At 47.0% G+C, this 20892-nt stretch overlaps 2 protein-coding genes across 2 annotated transcripts; both read left to right on the top strand.

Annotated features, from left to right (window-relative positions):
• The first annotated feature begins 703 nt into the window (after positions 1 to 703).
• Positions 704 to 13886, top strand: kif11 (kinesin family member 11). The gene is made up of 27 exons (XM_082558046.1): positions 704 to 891; positions 1037 to 1147; positions 3115 to 3244; positions 4093 to 4190; positions 4287 to 4365; positions 5102 to 5287; positions 5369 to 5493; positions 5580 to 5670; positions 5749 to 5894; positions 6047 to 6143; positions 6385 to 6480; positions 6683 to 6771; positions 6874 to 6961; positions 7310 to 7383; positions 7476 to 7590; positions 7798 to 7869; positions 9667 to 9802; positions 10035 to 10207; positions 10283 to 10408; positions 10507 to 10665; positions 12089 to 12228; positions 12325 to 12485; positions 12567 to 12685; positions 12822 to 13044; positions 13120 to 13286; positions 13385 to 13495; positions 13621 to 13886. The coding sequence occupies exons 2-27, from the start codon at positions 1074 to 1076 to the stop codon at positions 13729 to 13731; spliced, it is 3186 nt and encodes a 1061-aa protein (XP_082414172.1). The 5' UTR covers positions 704 to 891; positions 1037 to 1073; the 3' UTR covers positions 13732 to 13886.
• Positions 13887 to 18715: 4829 nt separating this feature from the next.
• LOC309720857 (uncharacterized protein) lies at positions 18716 to 20843 on the top strand. The gene has a single exon (XM_082558052.1). The coding sequence runs from the start codon at positions 18915 to 18917 to the stop codon at positions 19800 to 19802; it is 888 nt and encodes a 295-aa protein (XP_082414178.1). The 5' UTR covers positions 18716 to 18914; the 3' UTR covers positions 19803 to 20843.
• The last annotated feature ends 49 nt before the right edge of the window (positions 20844 to 20892 follow it).

The following is a 20892-nucleotide window of genomic DNA, read 5'->3' as shown; positions in this document are numbered from 1 at the left end:
AGATGAGAATGACATAGGTGAACAAAAAGATTCAAATCAAACACATAAAAACAACATAAAAGTGAAACGGAGTCATAAAAAGATGATGTTAAGTCAACAAAAAGTGCCAAAGAATCTGCACAATATGTGCAAAAGATATTCACAGAAAACCAAGTGACATGAAAGCGGGAGAAGTGCAAAGGTCATGATTGAGGAAAGGAACACAACAATCATTAAGAGATGCTTAATTCCAACGAAAAAAGTGAAAAATAAACAGAAGAAAATAGTCAAAGAGCATAAAAGAGACAAACAACCTCAAAGAAGTTCAAAAATGACCGCATGAAGAAACACTCAGTGCATCATGGGAAGCCGCCAGCATCATTCGGGTCACTTCCAGGCTTAACCATATGAAACTCAACCTTTTTTCATTAATTGAAAGAAACCCGAATCAAATATCGTAAACTTAAAAGTCTAATTATTTATTTGGGAACATAAAAATACGTTATTATCTCTAATAGTTGTTTATAATTATAAATAAAAATCATGTTTGTTTTCGTGTTATTAAATATTTCTCAGAACAATGTCGCCACCTGCTGGACGTACATCGATATTTATATCACATCTGCTCCCGTGATGCTCTGCGATGGCAGTGTCACATGATCGTGGTACCCAATGACGGCCACGTAGTGACCATTACTCTCCTGCTATTGGCCGATGAAAATTTAAAAGTACAGTTTGAAAAGTGTCCTGTCGAAGGTTTTAGTGCGCCAGAGAAGTTGTAGGAAAACGGCCTGTGCTTTCAGAGCAGCCCGTAAAAGCTGAATTATACGATTTATTAAGATATCGAAGACTTTGGATTTATATTCGGATAACCCGCAGAGGGGGAGGAAGTGACGCGCAAAACGATATTTGGTGAGTTTTCGTTAGCTAACATTATGATGCTATTTGTCGCTTTTCTTTCGGTTCGTCACATTCAAAGCGGACAAACCGCCTCCCTGCGGTTCATTTCTGTATTGATGACTGTGCTGCTTCATTAATGTGCCCGTTTAATCTGAAGTGCGTGATATAACGGTGTCCGGGAGCAGCTCTGAGCCATGTCTTCAAACGTCCAGAGCGGGGGGAAACGGGAGGAGAAGGGCAGGAACATCCAGGTGGTGGTCAGATGCAGGTAAGGAGTGGAAACAGAGTTTCAGCTGTGTCTGTGTTTGCTGCTGTCAGTCACAAACATACTCTAGATGTCGTAAATATCCTCAAAACATCGCAAAAGATGCAGAAACATCACCAAATCCACCTTAAAGCTGTATGTTCAACTGCCCTCAGTGGGTGTATTTACCTGGAAGACCTTAAAAAGGCTAAAAGTGTACTCATAAAACAGGTCACTGACATTTTACAGTCTCAGAAGCTAAATGAGAACACTAGCCTGAGCTTACGTGTGGAAAAATCAGCAGTTCTTGCAGTCTTAAAGTTACTATTTGAGCCTCTGAGGGAACCCTAACCCATGTGGCGTCTAATTTATCAATAAAATTTGAGTCTCTCTTTTTTACTTTCTTCTATATGTTTATGGGTGTGTTAAAATGTTAGTCAATCCAGAAATGTCCACACAAATGATGCAAAAATACTTGCACAACCACAGAGAAATGCAAAATGATGATTAAAAATACAGGAAAAGGATGGAAACAGGACATCCAGTGATAACCATCATACTAGCCTCACGTGTTTGAGTCTCTCAGTATCCCAGTGCTCATGTATTTGGTCTTTAATTTATTCATCATTTTCCTAGAAGAGACCTTAAAGCGTGTTTTACCTCTTTAGCATTTTTAACATTCAGGGGATGAATTTGCACGACTGAGTGAAAGCCTGTTCATTCCAGTTTAATTGTACTTCAACCTGTTTTAACAGGTTTAAAACCCAAGGTGGAAAAAAAAAAGAGTATAAAACCATCCTTTTCTGAGGTCTCATAGCTCACTTACACATCGGTTTAGCAGAATAAAGGTGTAATAAGTTTTTAAAAACCCAGCAGGTGGAGCAAAGACACGCCCCCACTCGTCTAGATGCAAATATTTCAAGCACATGTCAAACACTGAGCACTAACATCACACTAAATAGGTTTTGGGTGTTTTGGATGCTGTTGCTATTTTCTAGCTGTCTAAGTTTTATTGGCTGTTAATTGATCCCTGACAGTTTAGATTTGTGTGATTGTCTGTGTCGTGGGACACAAACATGGGTTTGTAGTCCCGATCCGATTACTGGAGTCGTCTTCCACGTGGTTCCATTTAACAATTATTAGTGCGAAAAGAAAACTGGTAATCCATCAGCCCCTCCGTTGGCACTAAACACTCAGTTTCACATAGTTTTTTGTAATGTTAGCTCTCTATGATGTCAGAGTACAGAAGCCCCGCCCACCAAGTTGAGGGGCAGCCAGTCAGAAGAAAGTTGGCTTGAAATGGCTTGAAGATAAACTGATGGCTCAGAGGAGCTTTGAAGAATCTTCCCGTACCCGTGCAGGCGAGTCTGTGGCGGAGGCTCAGATGATGCTAAGATGATATTTAGAAACCTCTTAAAGATGTTTTGAGGCCTGCAGACGTTGACACTGATCTAATTTAAATCCCATATTTGTGCTAAATCGGTTAATTCATCTGTTCCTTCTGCTGCCCACCGTCTGGTTCGTTGTTCATGATAAGCTCACAATGTTATGGATTTCCTTTTTGTACTCTGGTTTTCTGAGGCCTCAGAGGATGAGCGTCACTGATCTGTGTGTACTTACGTCTGTGTTCTACTGAACTTTAGTCATCTGAACCTAAACGAGCATTAATGTGTTTTTTAGATGTCTTCATATGTAGCTCAGAGTACAAACCCTGTGTGTATTTTAATTATAATAAGCAGTAAATCTTTATTATGGGACTTTTTCAAAAACATAAATGAACGTTGCTCTGACAGAAAGAAGCAGAAAACTGATTTTAATCTGAGCCAAAGTCAAAGCTTTGGTGTCGGCGCGCTGTGAGGGTTTTTAGATCTTTACAAACAGGACCGTGTGACTCGAGCTGATGTTGAAGCTTCCTTATTATGACTGCAGAGCTGCAGAAGTCTCAGGCGTCGAGTCTTTGTCACCGAGGTTTTCCTCTGCTGCGTTTTCAGGCCTTTCAACACGATGGAGCGCAAGTCGTCCTACGGCGTCATCGACTGCGATCACAACCGGAAAGAGGTGATGGTGAGGACGGGAGGCATGAACGACAAGGCGTCACGGAAGACCTACACGTTCGACATGGTGAGAGGAGAAATGGACACGGCGCATCCTGTGCTCGCACATCTGGCTGACCGTTTCCCCTGTTGTGTTATGTCTTAAGTAAAGCTGTTCGATATAACGATATATATCTGATGACGATATAAAAACATCTATCATTTCCTATTACGCTGTCGTTTGTTTCGTGGTGTCGTAAAATAAACTGTTTGCAGCAATATTTTTTTCATGGTTCTGATGTCACTGTAGTGGCTGTATTAATCCCTTAAAGTTCTCTCTTTCTCTTATATTTAATATAACCACACTACAGACAAGCGCCTGTTTTTATGCGTTGTCGTTAACAGCAACGACGGTAAAACCATCGCGTGGCTCCGCTCTCCGCTTGTTTGTTTTCTACGTAAACCTTTCACAATAAAGCTCAAGATCCTGTTGCGACTTTTCAAATTAAACTGAATCACAGGAAAGAGCATGCAGAGAGTTTACTGATGAGAAGCAAAAAAGAGCCGTCAGGTGCTAAAAATAAACCTTAGACTTAAACTTTGAAAGAAAACGGCGGCCGTTACAACTTATGTCTAAAAATGTATCGTTTCATGCATCGGTTAAAACACTCGACTCCAGGTATGCGACGCCCAGCTGGAAACACTAAAACTGCCCGAGATTCACAGAATTTACAGAAAATGTTACATTTTTGTGTTTTTATGTCGTCGTCAGGACGATAAATGTTTTATCAAGATATGAGATTTTGGTCCTATCGCACAGCCCTAGTCTTAAGTTCTTAAGGTGAAGTAACAAAACTTGCGTTCGAAGCAGAAGCAGCTCTTAGTGTCTCTCGATGAGGATTGGCTCATTGCTGCAGCTGCGTTTCTCTCCCTCAGGTGTTCGGTCCGTCTGCGAAGCAGATCGAAGTGTACCGGAGCGTCGTCTGTCCCATCCTGGACGAGGTCATCCTGGGATACAACTGCACCGTGTTTGCGTGAGTGCTCTCCAGATACGCGAGCGTCGGCGTGAGCCGTCCCGGATGAACCTGTTTGTAACCTCTTTTGTTTCCATCTTTTTTTATTGATGACAGCTACGGTCAGACAGGAACGGGAAAGACGTTCACCATGGAGGGAGAGAGGAGCCCGGACGAGCAGTTCACCTGGGAGGAGGTGAGCTCTGCTTTAAAATGGGCTCACTGGTTTACTGTTTGACCCTAAGCCTGCATGTGGATCTAATTCAGAGTGTGAATGAACTGATCCTGCAGCAGCGTGCATGAAGTATAGGAAGGGGAAACGTCTTGACTGTCTAACATTAATGAACTTTTTCAGGTTTTCAAATTCAGAGTTTTGTGATCGCAGTCCGACTGCATCCATCCTGAATGTGCATGAATTGGCTTTGAATAATTCCCCGTGTCCGTTTTTTTTTGCACGTGGATGTTGGACGTCTTGTTTTCAGATCATCAGTAGCTGCTCAGACCTGCTGCTCATTTCAGCCTCGGGCTGTACTAGAGCAGCTTTGCTTGATTCATAGTTAATAATAATCCTCCTTTGTCCTGTGCTGGGTCTCCGTACAGGCCTTCAGCTCATCCTTTACAAGCCCTCGTTCATCTTATTGGCCAGTTTCTGGAAGCCTGCAGAGGGGTAGTATGCAGTACCTGTCAGCTGTACTTTGGAGGGGGGGTGTTATTGGATGCTGCGTACATGCAGCCGGCTTTTTATCGTCAGTTCAGATGCATTAATGTGTCAAATCACCAAAATAAAACCTGTTTTATTTACAAGTTTCACAAGTAGCAACGAACGAGGGTGACAAACGCCACCACAGCTGTTTGTTAATTATTGTGGAAATGGTGCAAACAGCTCTGTGCGCTCAGCGCTGAAATAAATTCCCGTGTTTTTGCGTCTCTAGGACCCGCTGGCCGGCATCATCCCTCGCACGCTGCATCAGATCTTTGAAAAGCTTTCTGAGAACGGCACAGAGTTCTCCGTCAAAGTCTCGCTGCTGGAGATCTACAACGAGGAGCTGTTTGACCTCCTCAGCCCCACCGAGGACGTCAACGAGCGGCTGCAGCTCTTCGACGACCCTCGCAACAAGGTGAGCGTCACGCAGCTCGGATGAAATGAACGCCCGCTGCGGAAATCTCCGGGAATCTGACGCCTCTGTTTGCCTCCGCAGCGCGGCGTGGTGGTGAAGGGTCTGGAGGAGGTGACGGTGCACAACAAAGACGAAGTCTACCAGATCCTGGAGCGCGGAGCAGCAAAGAGGAGGACCGCCTCCACGCTCATGAACGCCTATTCCAGGTACCCGCTCGCAGGAAAGCACTCTCACTCCGTCGCCAACCGCCATGTCAGTTATGTTTGCTCACCCGCTTCCCGTTTCTCCACAGTCGCTCCCACTCGGTGTTCTCCGTCACCATCCACATGAAGGAGATCACTCTGGAAGGAGAGGAGCTGGTGAAGATCGGAAAACTCAATCTGGTAATAATCTGGCGATGAGGGGGAGAGGAGGGGGCGCAGCCTAGAGCGTCTAAAATGACCCAAACGCTTCCTGTTCAGGTCGATCTCGCCGGCAGCGAGAACATCGGCCGTTCCGGCGCCGTGGACAAGCGAGCTCGCGAGGCGGGAAACATCAACCAATCGCTGCTGACGCTGGGCCGAGTGATCACCGCTCTGGTGGAAAAGAGGCCTCACGTCCCGTACAGGTGAGAAACGACCCTCCTCGGTCTCACGAGGACGTCGCGTTCAGGTCCGTCTTCTCTGGGGTGTCTGTGCGGGTCCGCCTCCCCTGACCTTGTACAGTCGTCGTGGGGGCGGAGCTGAGGAGCTGTATTGATCGGTTTATTTTCTCCCACAGAGAGTCCAAACTCACCAGAATCCTTCAGGACTCGCTGGGAGGGCGGACCAAAACCTCCATCATCGCCACCGTGTCGCCGTCGTCCAGCAACCTGGAAGTGCGTTTCAAAAACAAAATGAATGTTTTCAAAGATTCATCATCATATTTATCCTGAAGCGTCTCGCGTCACCCACGTCTGTTATTGTTGGTGTCAATGTTTCCACTCGAGCACAGACTGTATATAAAAGATGGACGTAACCATGTTTATATTTTAGTGTTTCTTGATCGAGCACGTTTATTTAGCCCGTGTTGGTTTCACTGAGTGTAATTGTGCTGACGAGTCTCGGTTGTGCGTGCAGGAGACGCTGAGCACCCTCGAGTACGCCAGCAGGGCCAAAAACATCATGAACAAGCCGGAGGTCAACCAGAAGCTCACCAAGAGGACGCTCATTAAGGTATCTGAGGTCGACGCGGCATTCAGCATGTGTTCGGGTTTCAAATGGCGCCGTCGCAGGTTTGCCTGGAAAAGCAGAACTCAGTCAGGAACATCTGTGACGGTCACATCAGAAGCTTTTAAATCTGTGACCCAGAAGAATCTAAATGAAAATGTGACACTGAGTCCAAACACCAGATTTCAGGACCTTCTCTGTCCTTCAGGAATACACCGAGGAGATCGAGCGTCTGAAACGCGACCTGGCCGCCACCCGGGACAAGCACGGCGTCTACCTGTCCTCGGAGAACTACGAGTAGGTCTCGGCTGACACGTCAACGCTGCTTTTACCCAAATAGCTGACCTGACAGACCATCTCGGGTGCTCCTAACCACGACTATGTTTTTAATTCATGCAGGAGCATGGTGGCTCAGATCACCGCCCATGGGGAGCAGGTTACAGAGTACAACGACAAGATCGCCATCATGGAGGAGGAGCTTAAGAAGGTACGATCCTCATCCGCTGTCGGACGGCTGCAAATCAGAGCCTGATTCAACTTACTGAGGTCTTAAAAGTTGACTTTTGATCTTTAGAAGTTGAAGATGCTGTTTGAGCCTCTGTGCAGATTTTAAAGCTGCAGATTTAATTGAATGCAGCGGTTGCAGATGCTGCAGTCTTGCATTAATCTGCATTTCAGGAGTTCACTGTTAAGCACTGTTGCCGTGGCCAAAGAAAAGACTCCACTAACTGGCTGTAAAGGAATTACGAGGTGTCTGTTTTGGCGTCTTCGCCATCGATGCATCGTTTTACACGTCCTGAAGCGGCGTGAACATGTGGTCGTGTTCTCTCTGCAGGTCATGGAGCTGTTTGCGGACAGCAAAGCCCGACTGGAGCAGTGCACCGCGGACCTGGACGAAAAGCAGCAGAGGTGCAGGGCTGTTGTTAAGGTGTGGGATTAAAACCACCACCAGGGGGCGCAGTTTGATTTAAAGTTGTGGTTTTCTCCTGTGCGCCTCTCAGGCTGGAGGAGACGAGCAGAGACCTGCGGGAGACGAAGGTGAAGCTGAGCGAGGAGGCGTTCATCTGCTCCGAGCTCTCCTCCGCCCAGGAGACGCTGTACGACACGGCCGGGCAGGTACAGGCGACGCTCCACGCCGGGGGGAGATATTTAGACATTCTGTCACTTCATCATCGCTTCCTTTTCTCTCTCTCTCTCTGTTATTTGAAAACCTCTTAAAATGAATCTTCAGCTTCCACTCTCGCCCCGTTTCACCAAACTTCCCTTTTTCAGATGTGAGATGTTTATGATTCGAGTCTGAAACTTTGTGCTTTCGTCCTTCAGCTGCTGAGCACGGCGGACGCCAGCACCAGCGACGTGTCGGGCCTCCACGACAAGCTGAACAGGAAGAAAAAGGTCACGTTTGTTTTTGTTAAAGCGGTGAATACGTGGCGTCCGCAGACGCGCTCGCTTCGGCTCGTGTTGGTCACCGCAGTGTGAAGTATCATTACGGGGCAGAGAGCCTGTAGATGGTTGTTGGTCTCACGCTGGGCCTTCCTGCAGTCTGAAATGGGTCATTTAGCCCCTCCCCCTTTGAGCTGGCATCCTTCTGATTGGCTGTCACAATTTGAATAGTGAGTGGATGAAGCTGCTTCATCACATCAGGGATCGGTCCTCATGACTACAGGTCCACTGGTAGAAACCGCTGAGCTTCCACACACACACACAGCTCACTATAAACTGTCCATGTTTGATGTGAACAGCCACAGATTAGAACAGATGTTAAGTCAAAGCAGATGTGTCTTATTTACTTTGTAGTTGCAGCTGAGGCAAACACTACCAGCCTCGCTGTTTAACCCGTAAAAGCACATTTCTCCTGTTTAAATGTTTCATCTGGTCTGAGTAACAGATTCCAGTGAAGATGACACGGCTGCTTGTGTCTGCCGTGCACTAATGACACAGCAGGTGTCATAAATCAGAGGTTTGAGTCACAGATGATAAGATTGGTGAACAGCTGGGGAACCTGCAGGTGCACAGCAGGAACTCTCAGCGGGTTTTGGGTGGAACACGCTCTTATCTGTGACCACTGTGGGGAGTTTCCTCTGCAGACTTCCTTTTAGAGGAGAAAGAAACACTCACTGTGGCGTAAGCCTCCCCGAGTGACTGAAAATACACCTTTAAGCATCAACCGCTTCACAGAACAGTTGGGAAAGAAGTGACAGGGAAGTCAGATCTGACTATTTTTACGTCTGTGGGCTGATTAGAGTCATTTCCACTGTGATTAAAACCTGAGAATCAACCTTTTTTTTTTTTTTTTTTTTTTTTTTAAATCCATGTAAATCAGCGGTCCCCAACCCCCGGGCCTCGGACCGGTACCGGGCCGCGGGAGTTGAGGCTCAGGTGTGAAATGTATGGTTTTTATCGTTAACTCGGTTTTCCTGGGTCTTTTCACGTGTGTTATGAATAAATCTTCTTTTTTCGGTACCGGTACTAGTTTTATTTATCCGCGACACCTTAAAGGCCGGTCCGTGAAAATATTGTCGGGCATAAACCGGTCCGTGACGTACGGAGCCCCGCAGGGGACATGGGAGGGAAAAAAAAAATAAGACTGAGTTTTGCGAGATCTTGCAAAAGTTGAATTCCAACGATGGCGGCAGCTACTTAGTTGTAATATTATTCTTTCTGGGTCACAAAATACACTTTTAAGATATTTTGAGGCGTGAATGTAGTTGTGTCAACGTCAGATACCTGCTCGGTTTACAAGACATCACATATTTGCAAAAGTGCTCCGACGTTTTCGGAGATCTGACACCCACTAGCTCGAAGCTAACGGGAGGTCGAGACCTACTACAGCTTTCCCGGCACATCGTACCTCGACCTCCCGGTCGGCTTCGAGCTGGCGGCCTCCGAGGAATGCGGCTAAAACATTTGTGAGATCCCGAGTTTGTTTTGCGAGATCTCGCAGAAGTCCGTCTTAATTTATTTATTTTTTCCTCCCATGTCCCCTGCGGGGCTCCGTAGTGATGCAACAAAGGTTGGAGACCGCTGATGTAAATGACTTCAGAGGGTTTCAGGTGCTTTGGCTGTTTAAAAGCATGAATCCAGACAGAGCAGAGGGCGCTGTAAACCGGGTTTTTATGACTTGATGCTGAAACTTGGAGCTTCCTGAAAACACAAATGTTCTGAAGCACAAACCTGCCTCTGACCCTGCAGGTGGAGGAGCACAACAGGGAGATGCAGCAGAGCTTCGCCCAGCGCATGGACGGCTCCTTCAGAGACGTGCAGCGCTGCATCCAGCAGCACGGAGACAAACAGCGCCACATGCTGAGCAGCTACTCGCAGGCTGTCGGTAAGAGCGCAGAGGTTTCACAGAGGCGTGGGTGACGGGCTGGGACGGTTTACTGCGGCTGCTTTAAATTTGCCCGCCTGATGGTGACTCTGGTGTTTGTACTGTTAGTACTCGGGGGGGGGGGGGGGGGTTTCAGTATGTTCTGAAGCGAAATACTGAACTGAAAAAGATGATTTGGTGTTTAAAACAACTCTGCGGTCTTTCCTGCGTCTCCGCCCTCTTTCCTGTGCAGACGGTTTGCTCGTGATGAACGAGGCGGCACTGAAGGGCGCTCTGACCACTGTGGAATCCTTTGTGGGGGGAGTCAGGCCGCTGGTGGCTGAGAGCGTGGCCCGCTGCGAGGAGAAGGTGCAGCAGAACGAGACGCTGTGTCTGCAGGACAAGGAGAGCGTGCTGCAGCTGCTGGTGAGTGTCTGAGCGCGCTCACTGCCGCGTTGTCCGCTCAGATCAGTGCTGTGTGACTAAAGTGTGTGTGTGCAGGAGGAGCACCGACGGGACATGGAGGAGGTGCTGGTGGTCCAAACTCTGATGGGTTTATCAGCAGCCAAAGAGCTCAACGACAGCCTGAGAGCTTCGGTGGAGAAGCAGCGAGCGCTGGCTGACAAAGTTGGTCCACGACAGTAACATCCACACGGAGCAAACGTGGCGTACGCTCGATCTCGGAGGCAAAGCTCTGATCTGATTCTTCTCGTTCTCCTCCTCAGGCGGAGGCAATGAAGGAGATGGGCGTGGTGTTCGACAGCTTGGTCCGAGAGCTGGCGGCAATGCGGGAGGCCGCCGTGCAGAGACTGAGCGCCCTGCAGGCTGAACGCGACGAGCTGGAGGACAAGATCAGGCAGGCGGAGGAGGAAATCGAGCAGAAGGTGAGAGCTGACCAGAGAGGGCAGCGAACCTCTGTCTGCTGGACGAGGACGCTGCCAGATGTCCTGGGGCCTGACGTAGGGCTGGGCGATGTGACCCAAAATTCATCTCCATATTTTTAGCTGGATGGGGATATACGATATATATCTCAATATTTTTATTTTTTTAATTTAAGCCATAAAGTCAGAACAAACAGTTCTTAGTCAAAGCTGTGTCCCAGATGTCACAGGGGCACTTTTATTAACAAACAGCGTAGATGTTCATGAAAAAAAAATTACTCAAATTATCAGCATTTATTAAATAATAATGCTCCATAAATAAAAGAAAACTGTTGTTTTTGTGCATAACAAAGAGCTCACAACTGTGCAGTCAAAATGTAAACTAACAGACGCCGAGCATAATAACAAGCAGCTGCTCTGGTCCTAACTTCTACTGTGTGACTGACAGCCTGGAGTTTGAAATCCTCTTCGTAACCACGTCTCTGAACAGGTGCCATTTATGGTCCTTATACGCACACAGTACAGTAATATTACATTGAAGCACAGTACGTATCACTCGGCGAGGCTCCTCGGTAGCTGTAATGCTCCAACAACCCATCAGGTGGTGCAGCTCCGTAGCTTAGCAAAGTCGTGCTGAAACATTTTTGACAGATTGCTGAGCGCCGTGCAGCACATAAAATTGGTTTGCAGTCATCAAGCACAACCAGAATTCATACATAAGACGCGCTGTCAACTTTTGAGAAAATGAAAGCATTTTAGGCCGTGCAGCCTCTCTGGGCTGCAGCCTGGTTAACTTGCTAACGGAGATTTGCCGTGTCCATCTTGTCGTCGCCTGCAGGTGAAGTTATGGGGGAGGGGGAGTAACGCAGCATAGAGGCAAACTTGCGGCTCCACAAGTATAATTATAACACAACATAGACTATATCGATATAAACGATATTGTCACTTCTTATATTTGGTATAAAAATATATCGATATTTATAAAAAAACAAACAAACAACTCTATATATCGCCCAGCCCTAGCCTGAAGCAGACCGTTAACTTTGGACCTGTGATGGTTTCAAGCCCAGCAGCACTGATGTGTAGTGGTTTTCGCTTCCATTTTTAAATCCACTTCAACAGCATTCAATGATCTGTTTGAGCATGAGGTGCAGTCGGCGCACATTCAGCCTGTCTGCAGCCTCAACAACTCAAACAGGCGGAGATTTAAAGTTAGAATAACAGTGCACGGGATACATGACAAGGATGACGACAGATTCTGAAGTTGATGGGTGTGATTTGCATCGTGCCTCGTTTGTTCTGCCCTCGTGTGGCACAGTTTCATGCATTAATAAAGGCAGATAAACCTGTTACATCTGAGTGTTCACGCGCTGGCTGGTTCTGTGGGTCGGGTGTTTCTGACACTGCTTCCGTTTGCTTCGGTCAGGATATGAAGGAGACCATCCAGTGCCTCCAGGACCAGCTTAACCTGCTGACTGTGAAGGTCAAGAAGAAGTTCACTGGTCTGTACTCGGCCTCCAGAGGCCTGCAGAAGCCTCTGCAGAGCCTCCAGGAGGACATCAGCAGGTGAGTCGAGCACTAAACGGTCATGTTTTTCTTCTACTGCACGTCAAAGTTCATTGAAACATTGAAACCTGCATTGAAACCGTGTCTTTGTGGCAGAGGCTGCAGCACAGTCGAGCACCAGGTCTCGGCCCAGGCGGACCTCCTGTCTTCCTCCGCCTCCTCCCTCGTCTCCTCCCTGTGTCTGACCGCGGACGAGAGCCGGCAGTCTCTGGAAGAGATGTCGGGCTGCTGCTCCCACATCCACAGCTCCGTCACTGGTACAAACTCTTCCTCTCCTCTGTTGCTGCTCGCTGTAATCCCTCATCCACAGCACACTCAGTGTGTTTGTGTCCCTGCAGGCCTGTTGGAGCGTGACCTCGAGTGGAGCTCCAGAGTGAAGGAGCACGCTGAGAAACGAGCCGAGGAGCACCTCACGCTGATGAGGAAGGTTGGCTCTGAAGCTCAGGACCTGCGTCAGGTGAGAATTCGAGGTTTTCTGTCCTAACCCCAACACAGAGCAGACCCTCAGTTTAATACTGTAGAGACACGACCGTCATATCTTATTACCAAACCCGACGACTCTGAACTCAGTAAAAGTGCCTCCTGTCCCGCAGAGCGTGGAGGATTGCTGCTCCGAGCAGCTGCGAGCAGCCAAGGCCGATATATCCAACCAGCAGCAGGAGGTGACGCGAGCTCTGACGACTGTCAAGGATCAGACCTCCATCGACTGGAGCGTCCTGGAGGAGCAGCGGGCTGAGCTCCTGCAGCACGTGGAGGCGAGCGAGCAGCTGGTCCACAGCTTCCTGCGGGACGAGCTGCAGGAAGACGTTCCCACTGGTGACAGATTTATTTTTCTGCCTTGAATTAAAAGTTAAAGTTCTCAGCAGGACATTAACCTCCTGTTGCCTTCAGGTGCGACTCCTCAGCGGCGGGAGTTTGTGTATCCCCGTCAGCTGGTGAAGTCTCGCCGCCGCAGCGAACTGCTGGAGAGCCTGAGGAGGCAGCAGGAGGAGCTGCAGGCCGCCATGGAGGCGGAAGAGGAGGAGGAGCTGGAGGAGGAGGACAAGCAGACTGACCCGGTGAGTTTCAGAACATTTATCTTGGAGCTGTGATTCATTTTCATTTAAATGTAAATAAACGTGATGTTTGGCCTCGTTCTTCTCTGCTGCATCATCAGGACTCGCTGGAGGACGATCTGAGCACGTGCAACGAGAGTCTGGCCACAGAGCCGTCCTTCATCGACGAGAACCTCGTCTTCAATGAGAGCAAGCGGGTCCCCTTCTTCAAGGTGAGGGGGAAGTTTGAAGCCGTGCAGCTGTTACTGAAAAAGCTGCTGAAGCAGCGACTGGGGGTCAGAGGTCAAGTGTTTAATACCAATGCACATTAAAGCTTGTTTTCATTCCTCTTTTCCAGAAGAAGAAAGGCAAAAAGGAGACGAAGATCCCGTCCCGGTCTAAAGTGTCGGAAAACGAAGCGGAGTCAACGCCTCAGAAATCCAGACTGCCGCTCCGCTGTCAGAACTGAAACCTTATTTCTCTTTATTTTTAATAACTTTATTACTGTTTCTTCTTTTTTCTGACCTCTTTCATCTTAAACGTGTCCTCATGAACTGTTTTATTGTAGTTTGTGTCTCAGCACCTGCAAATTGTTTGTAAAATTAAAGATTTATTCTTGTTTTATTCTGCTGTTAATTATTCCATCTGCCACACTCAGCCAGCTCACCGGCTTTGTCCTCGGTTATGACGTCAGCACAGGACACGTGTGGCTCTCCTGGTTAGACGTTATGAAATGTGGCGTGGAGCGATGGCGGGTAGAGTGGGTTCAGCAAAACCACGAAGAGTTCAAATGTTTTTGTCGGGTGGGCTGGAGGACACTGCAGCCTGTGAGGTTTCTTTGGTTTCTGTGCTGCTTCATGATGTTTCACTATTTATGTTTCGTGGCCTCGACAGATGAGCTCACGGCAGCACGCCGTGTCTTTAACGCACACAGCCAGAACGTGGAAAACATTCACGTTTCCACAGGGACTCTGAGTAAACAGGAGCCCGGTGCTGATAGTCGTTCATGGACTCCTGCTGATGTGAGCGTCTGTATAAAAGCAGAAGTTGTGGGAGTTCACAGGTGGAGACAGCAGCTCCCGGCAGTTTTGAGTCCTCATTCATAAGTGGACATCCCAGCAAATATACCGTGACGTCAGACTGCGCATGCTTAGAGAAACCAAAGAAAAACCCCGAGAATTCCACGAGTGAAAAAGAAGTCTGTCTGGTTTATGTTTTGAGAGGAAAGCACCAAAGTTTACTGCGGTTTTCCTCTGATGACGTCATTGCGGAATTCCCCCACTGATACGTGCAGAGTGCGCGTGCTTGTTGAGGGCGAGGTGGTACTGTCGCTGACCTTGTCCTGTTTACAGTAATATTTGTACTGCTTATATACACGATATACAAATATGATATTTAAATTAGTATGTCGTGTACGTGTGTGTGCGCGTGCGGAAGAAGAAAAACGTTAAATGATGGAGTTTGAAGTGTGAAATAAAACAATTGTGAATAAATTAGGTCATGTGACCGTGATTATAGTTTGAGCTGCTGTGTTGGCCGGTTACGGTATTTTGTAGCTCTGAGGTCGGACGGAAAGCACCCAGAGTTACTTTCGGTTTGTTCCTTCATTTGTTGTTGTGGATTCTGGACGAGCTCATTCTCTCAGTGTCAGGTGTGGAGGTGGGAGCTGATGTCCGTGTTTTTCTGGATATGAGGAGAGTTTCTCTCTTTCTGTGCTCGCTCTGTTTTTCCTGCTCTGATCTGTGAACATGGAGCGATCAGCTGATCTCTGCCTCCTCTCTTTGCTGCTCCTGGCCGTGCCCTGCTTCTCCCAGCCCGGGCTTATTCAGGCATACTTTCGGCTTGGAGACGCCCTGGTTCTGCAGCCTGTGCCGCCGGTCACTAAACGCATCACCAGCGTGGTGTGGAAACGCAACCACGACCTGCTGGCCGAGTGGGCGGAGGGAGAGAGTGAGGTGAGATACTACGGAGGGTTGAGAGGCCGGTCAGAGCTCAGCACCGGGACCGGACGCCTGCGCGTCAGCGCTGCGTCTGCAGAGGACGCTGGAGTGTTTTCAGTGGAGATCAACAACGAGCCTCAGAGCGAGCTCTACAGAGCTGCAGCCGTGGATGAGGTGCCCCAGCCTGAGGCCTTTGTGACACCTCTGGCCTGCAGTCAGGCCTCCTCTCGGTGTTTACTGCACTGCTATGGACACACTGCAGACACTGAGGACATCACCTACTACTGGAAGATGGGCGATGGAGAGTGGGAGGAGTCAGAAAAGAAGATAGAGATCCTCAATGTTAATGAGCTGCACCATGTGAGAACTTTCTCCTGCAGGATGAAGGACCCAGTGAGTGAGAAAGACAGCGAGCCCATCAATAATCCTTTTTACAGACACAGGAGCCCACCTGACTCTGCAGGGTGGACAGGTGTGGCGGTCACTGTGGGCGGAGCTTTTGGAGCTGCAGCCCTGGTTTCTGTGGCTCTGTTTGCATTTTGTCAGAGAGAATTTATCCAGAAGACCATTAAGAAGCTCGAAGGCAGGAATTCTGTCCCACAGATGTCAGCGACGTGTAACTCTGTGTGAAGCGTCATCAGCCTGGGTTTGTTGTTTGTGCGTTAGAAACTGTGACCTGCTGCAGGAGAGACACACATGCAGATAAACTCACGGCAGCATGAATGTTTGTGTTATTTAACAGCCTCCTCTGTCTGAGCAGGAACTCTGAACTGTTCAGTGTTCTAGTGAAAAGAAACTGCTCAACTACCAGTAACAGATTTTTAATATCAGTGAGATTTTCACCTGGATAAATAAAGGAATAAAAAAAATCTCCTTGTTTTCTGTCCTCTGATTCTTCTGGAGCAGCTTTGCATGAGTCAGAGCCTCAGCTCTGAGCTGCTCTCAGGTTGCTCCCCATCATAGTATGTTTGTGAATGTTAGATGAAAAGCACTAGAGCATAGAAAGAGGCTGTGAATGAGGCAGCTCTGATGGCTGTCCAGGACCAAACAGCTGACCAGTGTTTGATTCAGCAAAGGTCAGAGGTCACTGAACAGACTGCTCTCCATCATGGACTATCTATCTATCTATCTATCTATCGGGAATAATAATAATAATAAACCTCTAAGACAAATCAAAAACATTGGAACCTAAACCACAGATCATAACAGGCGAACAGCATATATGATACAGTGTTACAGTTCAGCGTCCACAAAAACAAGGATTTTAGAAGGCCTTACAGCATCATCTGTCCTTCAGCAGCCAGTTTCATTAATAACAAGCGCATGAAGTCATTATGTCACTTATCCATTCTGAAAGAGTTTAAATTAATTTTAATAATAATTTATAATTCCACTGCATCAGAGACAGCTTTACACATTTTGAAAAGATGTTTCTGTCATGGATACGGGAGAGGAGAGGACCCAAATACAGGGCACTAGCCTTCTTCTCATTATTATTAAGCTGATGGCAAAAAATAAATAAAAAAGATATGAACAGACTCCAAAGGAAGCAGACACAGAACAGGCCCTATGTGCAAAGATTTACAGGAACACATTCAGGCAGGAGAGGAGGCTTTTGTCATGGTCTGGGTGGGTACCTGCAGGTTTCCAACAGCAGCCCTCCTCCTTTGGGCGGAGATCGGTTGCTCCTCCCTGGCTGACCACCTGTGGGCAATTATTCCGGCAGCATATAAGACCTGCACACTCAATCAGTCATCGCATGAGTATCTGCTATCCCATGTTAGTCAGTGGTGTGTAATTGCTGTGTCCAGATCCTGTGTGAAAATGTTCCTGTCTTCAGAGTTGGCTCCTGGAGTGGGCTTCTTGCCTCAGTTATCTCTGCTTTTCTGGACCTGGGCCACCAGCTGCTGGTACAATGTTGCCAACTAGCCCACCTCTCACCTGCCTGCCTCTCCACGCCTCGACCTCATGCGGGCCTCGCGCCCCACCTGTCCCCTCCACCTGAAACCAAGTAAGGCAACTCAGTTTAACTGTGAAGGATCGCTGACTGACTGCTGGACCCCTCTGACTGTGCTCTCCTCTCATTACAGCGCCCCGGTCACTTCATAGTACTTTTCCGGCCCAGTTTTCTCCTCCCCACTGCCACAGCTGTTCTGCTGCATTCTAGAACTGTCTAGTTTACCTTTAGTTGACTTAGTTTTGACGGCGCGCCCACTAGTTAGTGGCGTCGTTTTGATTTGGCTTGTGTTTAATTGTGGGGAGAAATAAACCTTTTTTTCACTCACTGTCTCGCTTCCGGTTTGGAACTTGTGTCCATCCCATTTACCTCATGTGACAGCTTTGTTCTTTAATCTCTGAATAGAAAACCAGAAAACCATCTATGCTTTTCTTATTGTAAATATTAAATTCACCCTGAACACTCCCTGCAGTCACTCTGTGGATGAACTGAAATACAGACATGTTTATAGGTAAACATATTTACATATAAATACATATATGTATGTATTTACATACACATTCTGTCCCTAAGAAGCACATAGGTTTCTTTCCTATGTGAGAATTCAAACTGCTCTGATCGTGGTTGCAACACTTCGGGCACCCGTGGAGGTCAGACACCTCCCCGTGGAGCCTGTGTGTGTGTGTGTGTGTGTGGTTCTCGGGGTTGCTGTCAAATTGTCGCTTTTATTCTTTAAGACTAATTTAGTTCTTAATACAGACGTTATGTGGCTACAGACAAACCATTTTACAATAAGTGCGGGACAATAGGACCGAGGCCTACTTTAGAGTTACTTTCACTTTCTAAGGAAACTCGATTCCGTGCTTTTCAAAATAAAGCCGTGTTGCGTCGCTGTTCTGCTTCATTGCACATATAAAACATGAATTGTCATGTTAATAATATAAATACAATATCAGCGAGGATTGTTTTGACTGCAGCAATAAAGCAGTAAAACCTCAAACAGCGCCTCTGATAAACTCTTCTTTCTTTTTACATGTTCCTGAGGATTTTCCTGATTATGACGTTATTGAATTGGTACCTGATGTTACGCTCACACTAACAGCAGTGTTGTATAGCTGTAAAAATAAGCTGTTTGCCTCTTTCTTCTTCTTTCATCTTCGCATTCAGGTTGCTTTCTTCTCCTCGTGGTGCTGAGGCGTTAGTTTGAGTGTTGTATTCACCTGTGTTGATCACTTTCACCTGCGAGCCTTTAAGGATTAGGAAGGGAAACCATAAATCCCATGGACAACAGTTGGATCCAACTTTATACAACCGATGCGAGTTTTTGTTACTGACTTTCACCTCACAGATCTCCAAATTAACTTTGACTCTTCTGACAAAGAAAAGAAATTTTTTTTATTAATTTATTGAGAAATATTACAAAATTAACAGATGTTTAATTTATCACCGAAACTGGTTAGAATATATGGCTTTAAATCAATGACTGTAGAAATAGGTTGAAATACTTCAGGAGTATTTTATTGTGCTTTTATTATGAAAGTGACCGGCAGTTTCCGCCCTCAGTAGGGAGGGACGCAGCAGGTTTGAGACGTTTTGCTCCACAGGAAGAGAAGGGCGGAGGTCTGTTTCTTTATCAGCGACTCAAACCGCCTCATGTTCGTCGGTTTTTACTGACCTGCCTGAAAAGATTTCGACGAGTGAGTTTTTATTGATGTGATCATCGATACTCTGTCACTCCTGTATTGATCAGTGGACATGGGTCGGTCTGTGGTTCTCGGAGCGCTGCTGGTGCTGCTGGTGGCTAACGTTAGCTTCTGTCAGGCCCAGACTGTGGAGACTGTGGAGAAGTACATCAGGGTTGGTGGCACACTCCAGCTCAGCCCTCAGCCGGTCGGTGGAGCGATCACCAGCGTCGTGTGGAAATACGGCAAGAACCTGCTGGCTGAGTGGGAGACAAAGCAGATTCCTCTGACATATTACAGCAAGTTTAAAGGCCGAACCACTCTGAACACTGACACAGGAGAGTTGGAGATCAGGAACATGACTGCGGCGGACAATGAGGTGTATACAGTGGAGATCAACAACCACGTCCAGAGTCGGGTTCATAAGATTATGGCGATCGAGGATGTGCCCCAGCCTGTGCTGGAAGCGAAGCCGCTGTCGTGTAGCTCAGCCTCAAAGGACTGTAAACTGGTGTGTGAGGGAGACGTTAGCAAAGCCGGGCCTGTGGAGTACTTCTGGAAGAAGGATGATGGAGAGTGGGAAAAGTCTAAAGAGAACACCGTGCAGCTCATCAATGATGAGGAAACACAGCGTGTGAAAAAGTTCTCCTGCAGAATAAAGAATCAGTTTAGTGAGAAAGAGAGCAACGCCTTCTCCAACGTGTTCTACCGGGAGGAAACGACCAAGGAGCCATCTTCACCTGGTTCGGGGGTGATTGTGGGGATTGTTTTAGTCGTAATCCTATTGGTAGCTGTACCTATACTGCTCTACTTTATTTGGAAACCATTCAAGAACAAGGTTGATTCTTGTTTGCCCTGCAAGAAATCAACAAACGCAGCAAACGCAACAACAACTGAGCCTAATATGAACGAGAAGGGAGAGATTGATGCACTGACCGCTGAACAGGACACTAGACAGTGATGCTGTGGCCATATTATTCATAAAATATGAATGAAATGAGAAATGTTTGATTTCCACAGCTGCCTGCATCTGGAGAGAGAAGGAAAATAATCCTGCAGTGTACAAACTGTCAGTTTATGAAGAAGTAATTTTATCTTCATACTGAAGTAATACCATCAGTACCACAGCTGGGAAGTACAGTTACAAGACGTGTATAAAAGTGTTCTTAAGGTGGATCCGTCCTGCTCATGTTTATTCTCTGAATCTTTTATGGTGGCTTTGCATGATTCACAGGTCAATAATAATCCTTTATGTACTAACCCTTCATTTCATCCTCTGCCTGAAACAAGCAGACTAGCTCCTTTTTTACACGTATGATAAAAGCAGAACAGATCCACTCTGAAACATAAAATTATGACAATGCCAGAACAGTAAAGAAATGTGATGTTTGAGTTCAGTGCAAAGTGGAATGAGTGCCGTTCGCTAAATTCAATCATGTTGTGAGGCAATCATTTAATCATGAACGTGTACATCGCTGTGTTAAAGCCCTGATAACTTACATTCAATGATGTTTTGTAAATGTGTGCTGTTGTTAGCTTTGTTTTTAGCATATTTTAGTGGCTTCATCCTTGAGGACAAACATGTGCAGAACTGTTTCAGAAAGTGGAAAAGGACGTTTGTGACGTCTGTGCACGTGCAGCGGTCACATGTTATGGAGGCAAAGTGAGAAAAAGGTGCCTTTTAATGTCCCGTCACAGCCGCGGAGGCTGAAGGGCACACTGGACTCACTGTGTTGGATCACGCATGTTTAAATCCACTCTGGAGCCCTGCTTCTCTGCAACTGAGAGGATGGAGGACGTTTTATGAAGCTCATCTCACAATCATGTACTCCTGTAATGCCCGACATGGCTTTATAGGACATGGCTCTACACTCTGTGCTCCCTTTTTACTTTTTTTTTTTAAAGTTTGTCTTCCGACTCTGTCGTATCAGCTTCTTTACACATTGGCAGTTTGATTATTTATTAGAAACTGGTGCCTTTCAAAATAAACCTGGCAGTGCTACACAGACTCATGGTGTGTTATTTTACCTCCCAAAATCCGAGCGCGATAA

Source organism: Aulonocara stuartgranti, assembly GCF_965226115.1.
Source record: "Aulonocara stuartgranti genome assembly, chromosome: 13".
Classification (NCBI taxonomy): Eukaryota; Metazoa; Chordata; class Actinopteri; order Cichliformes; family Cichlidae; genus Aulonocara; species Aulonocara stuartgranti.
This window is presented reverse-complemented; position numbering and strand designations above follow the sequence as displayed.

Bases quoted from the DNA above. Each gene is read 5' to 3' on its own strand.
- LOC309720857 (XM_082558052.1), top strand. From the start codon at position 18,915: ATGGGTCGGTCTGTGGTTCTCGGAGCGCTGCTGGTGCTGCTGGTGGCT.
- kif11 (XM_082558046.1), top strand. From the start codon at position 1,074: ATGTCTTCAAACGTCCAGAGCGGGGGGAAACGGGAGGAGAAGGGCAGG. The intron at 4,191-4,286 runs GTGAGTGCTCTC...TATTGATGACAG, and splicing joins TACAACTGCACCGTGTTTGC to CTACGGTCAGACAGGAACGG. The intron at 6,962-7,309 runs GTACGATCCTCA...TTCTCTCTGCAG, and splicing joins TGGAGGAGGAGCTTAAGAAG to GTCATGGAGCTGTTTGCGGA.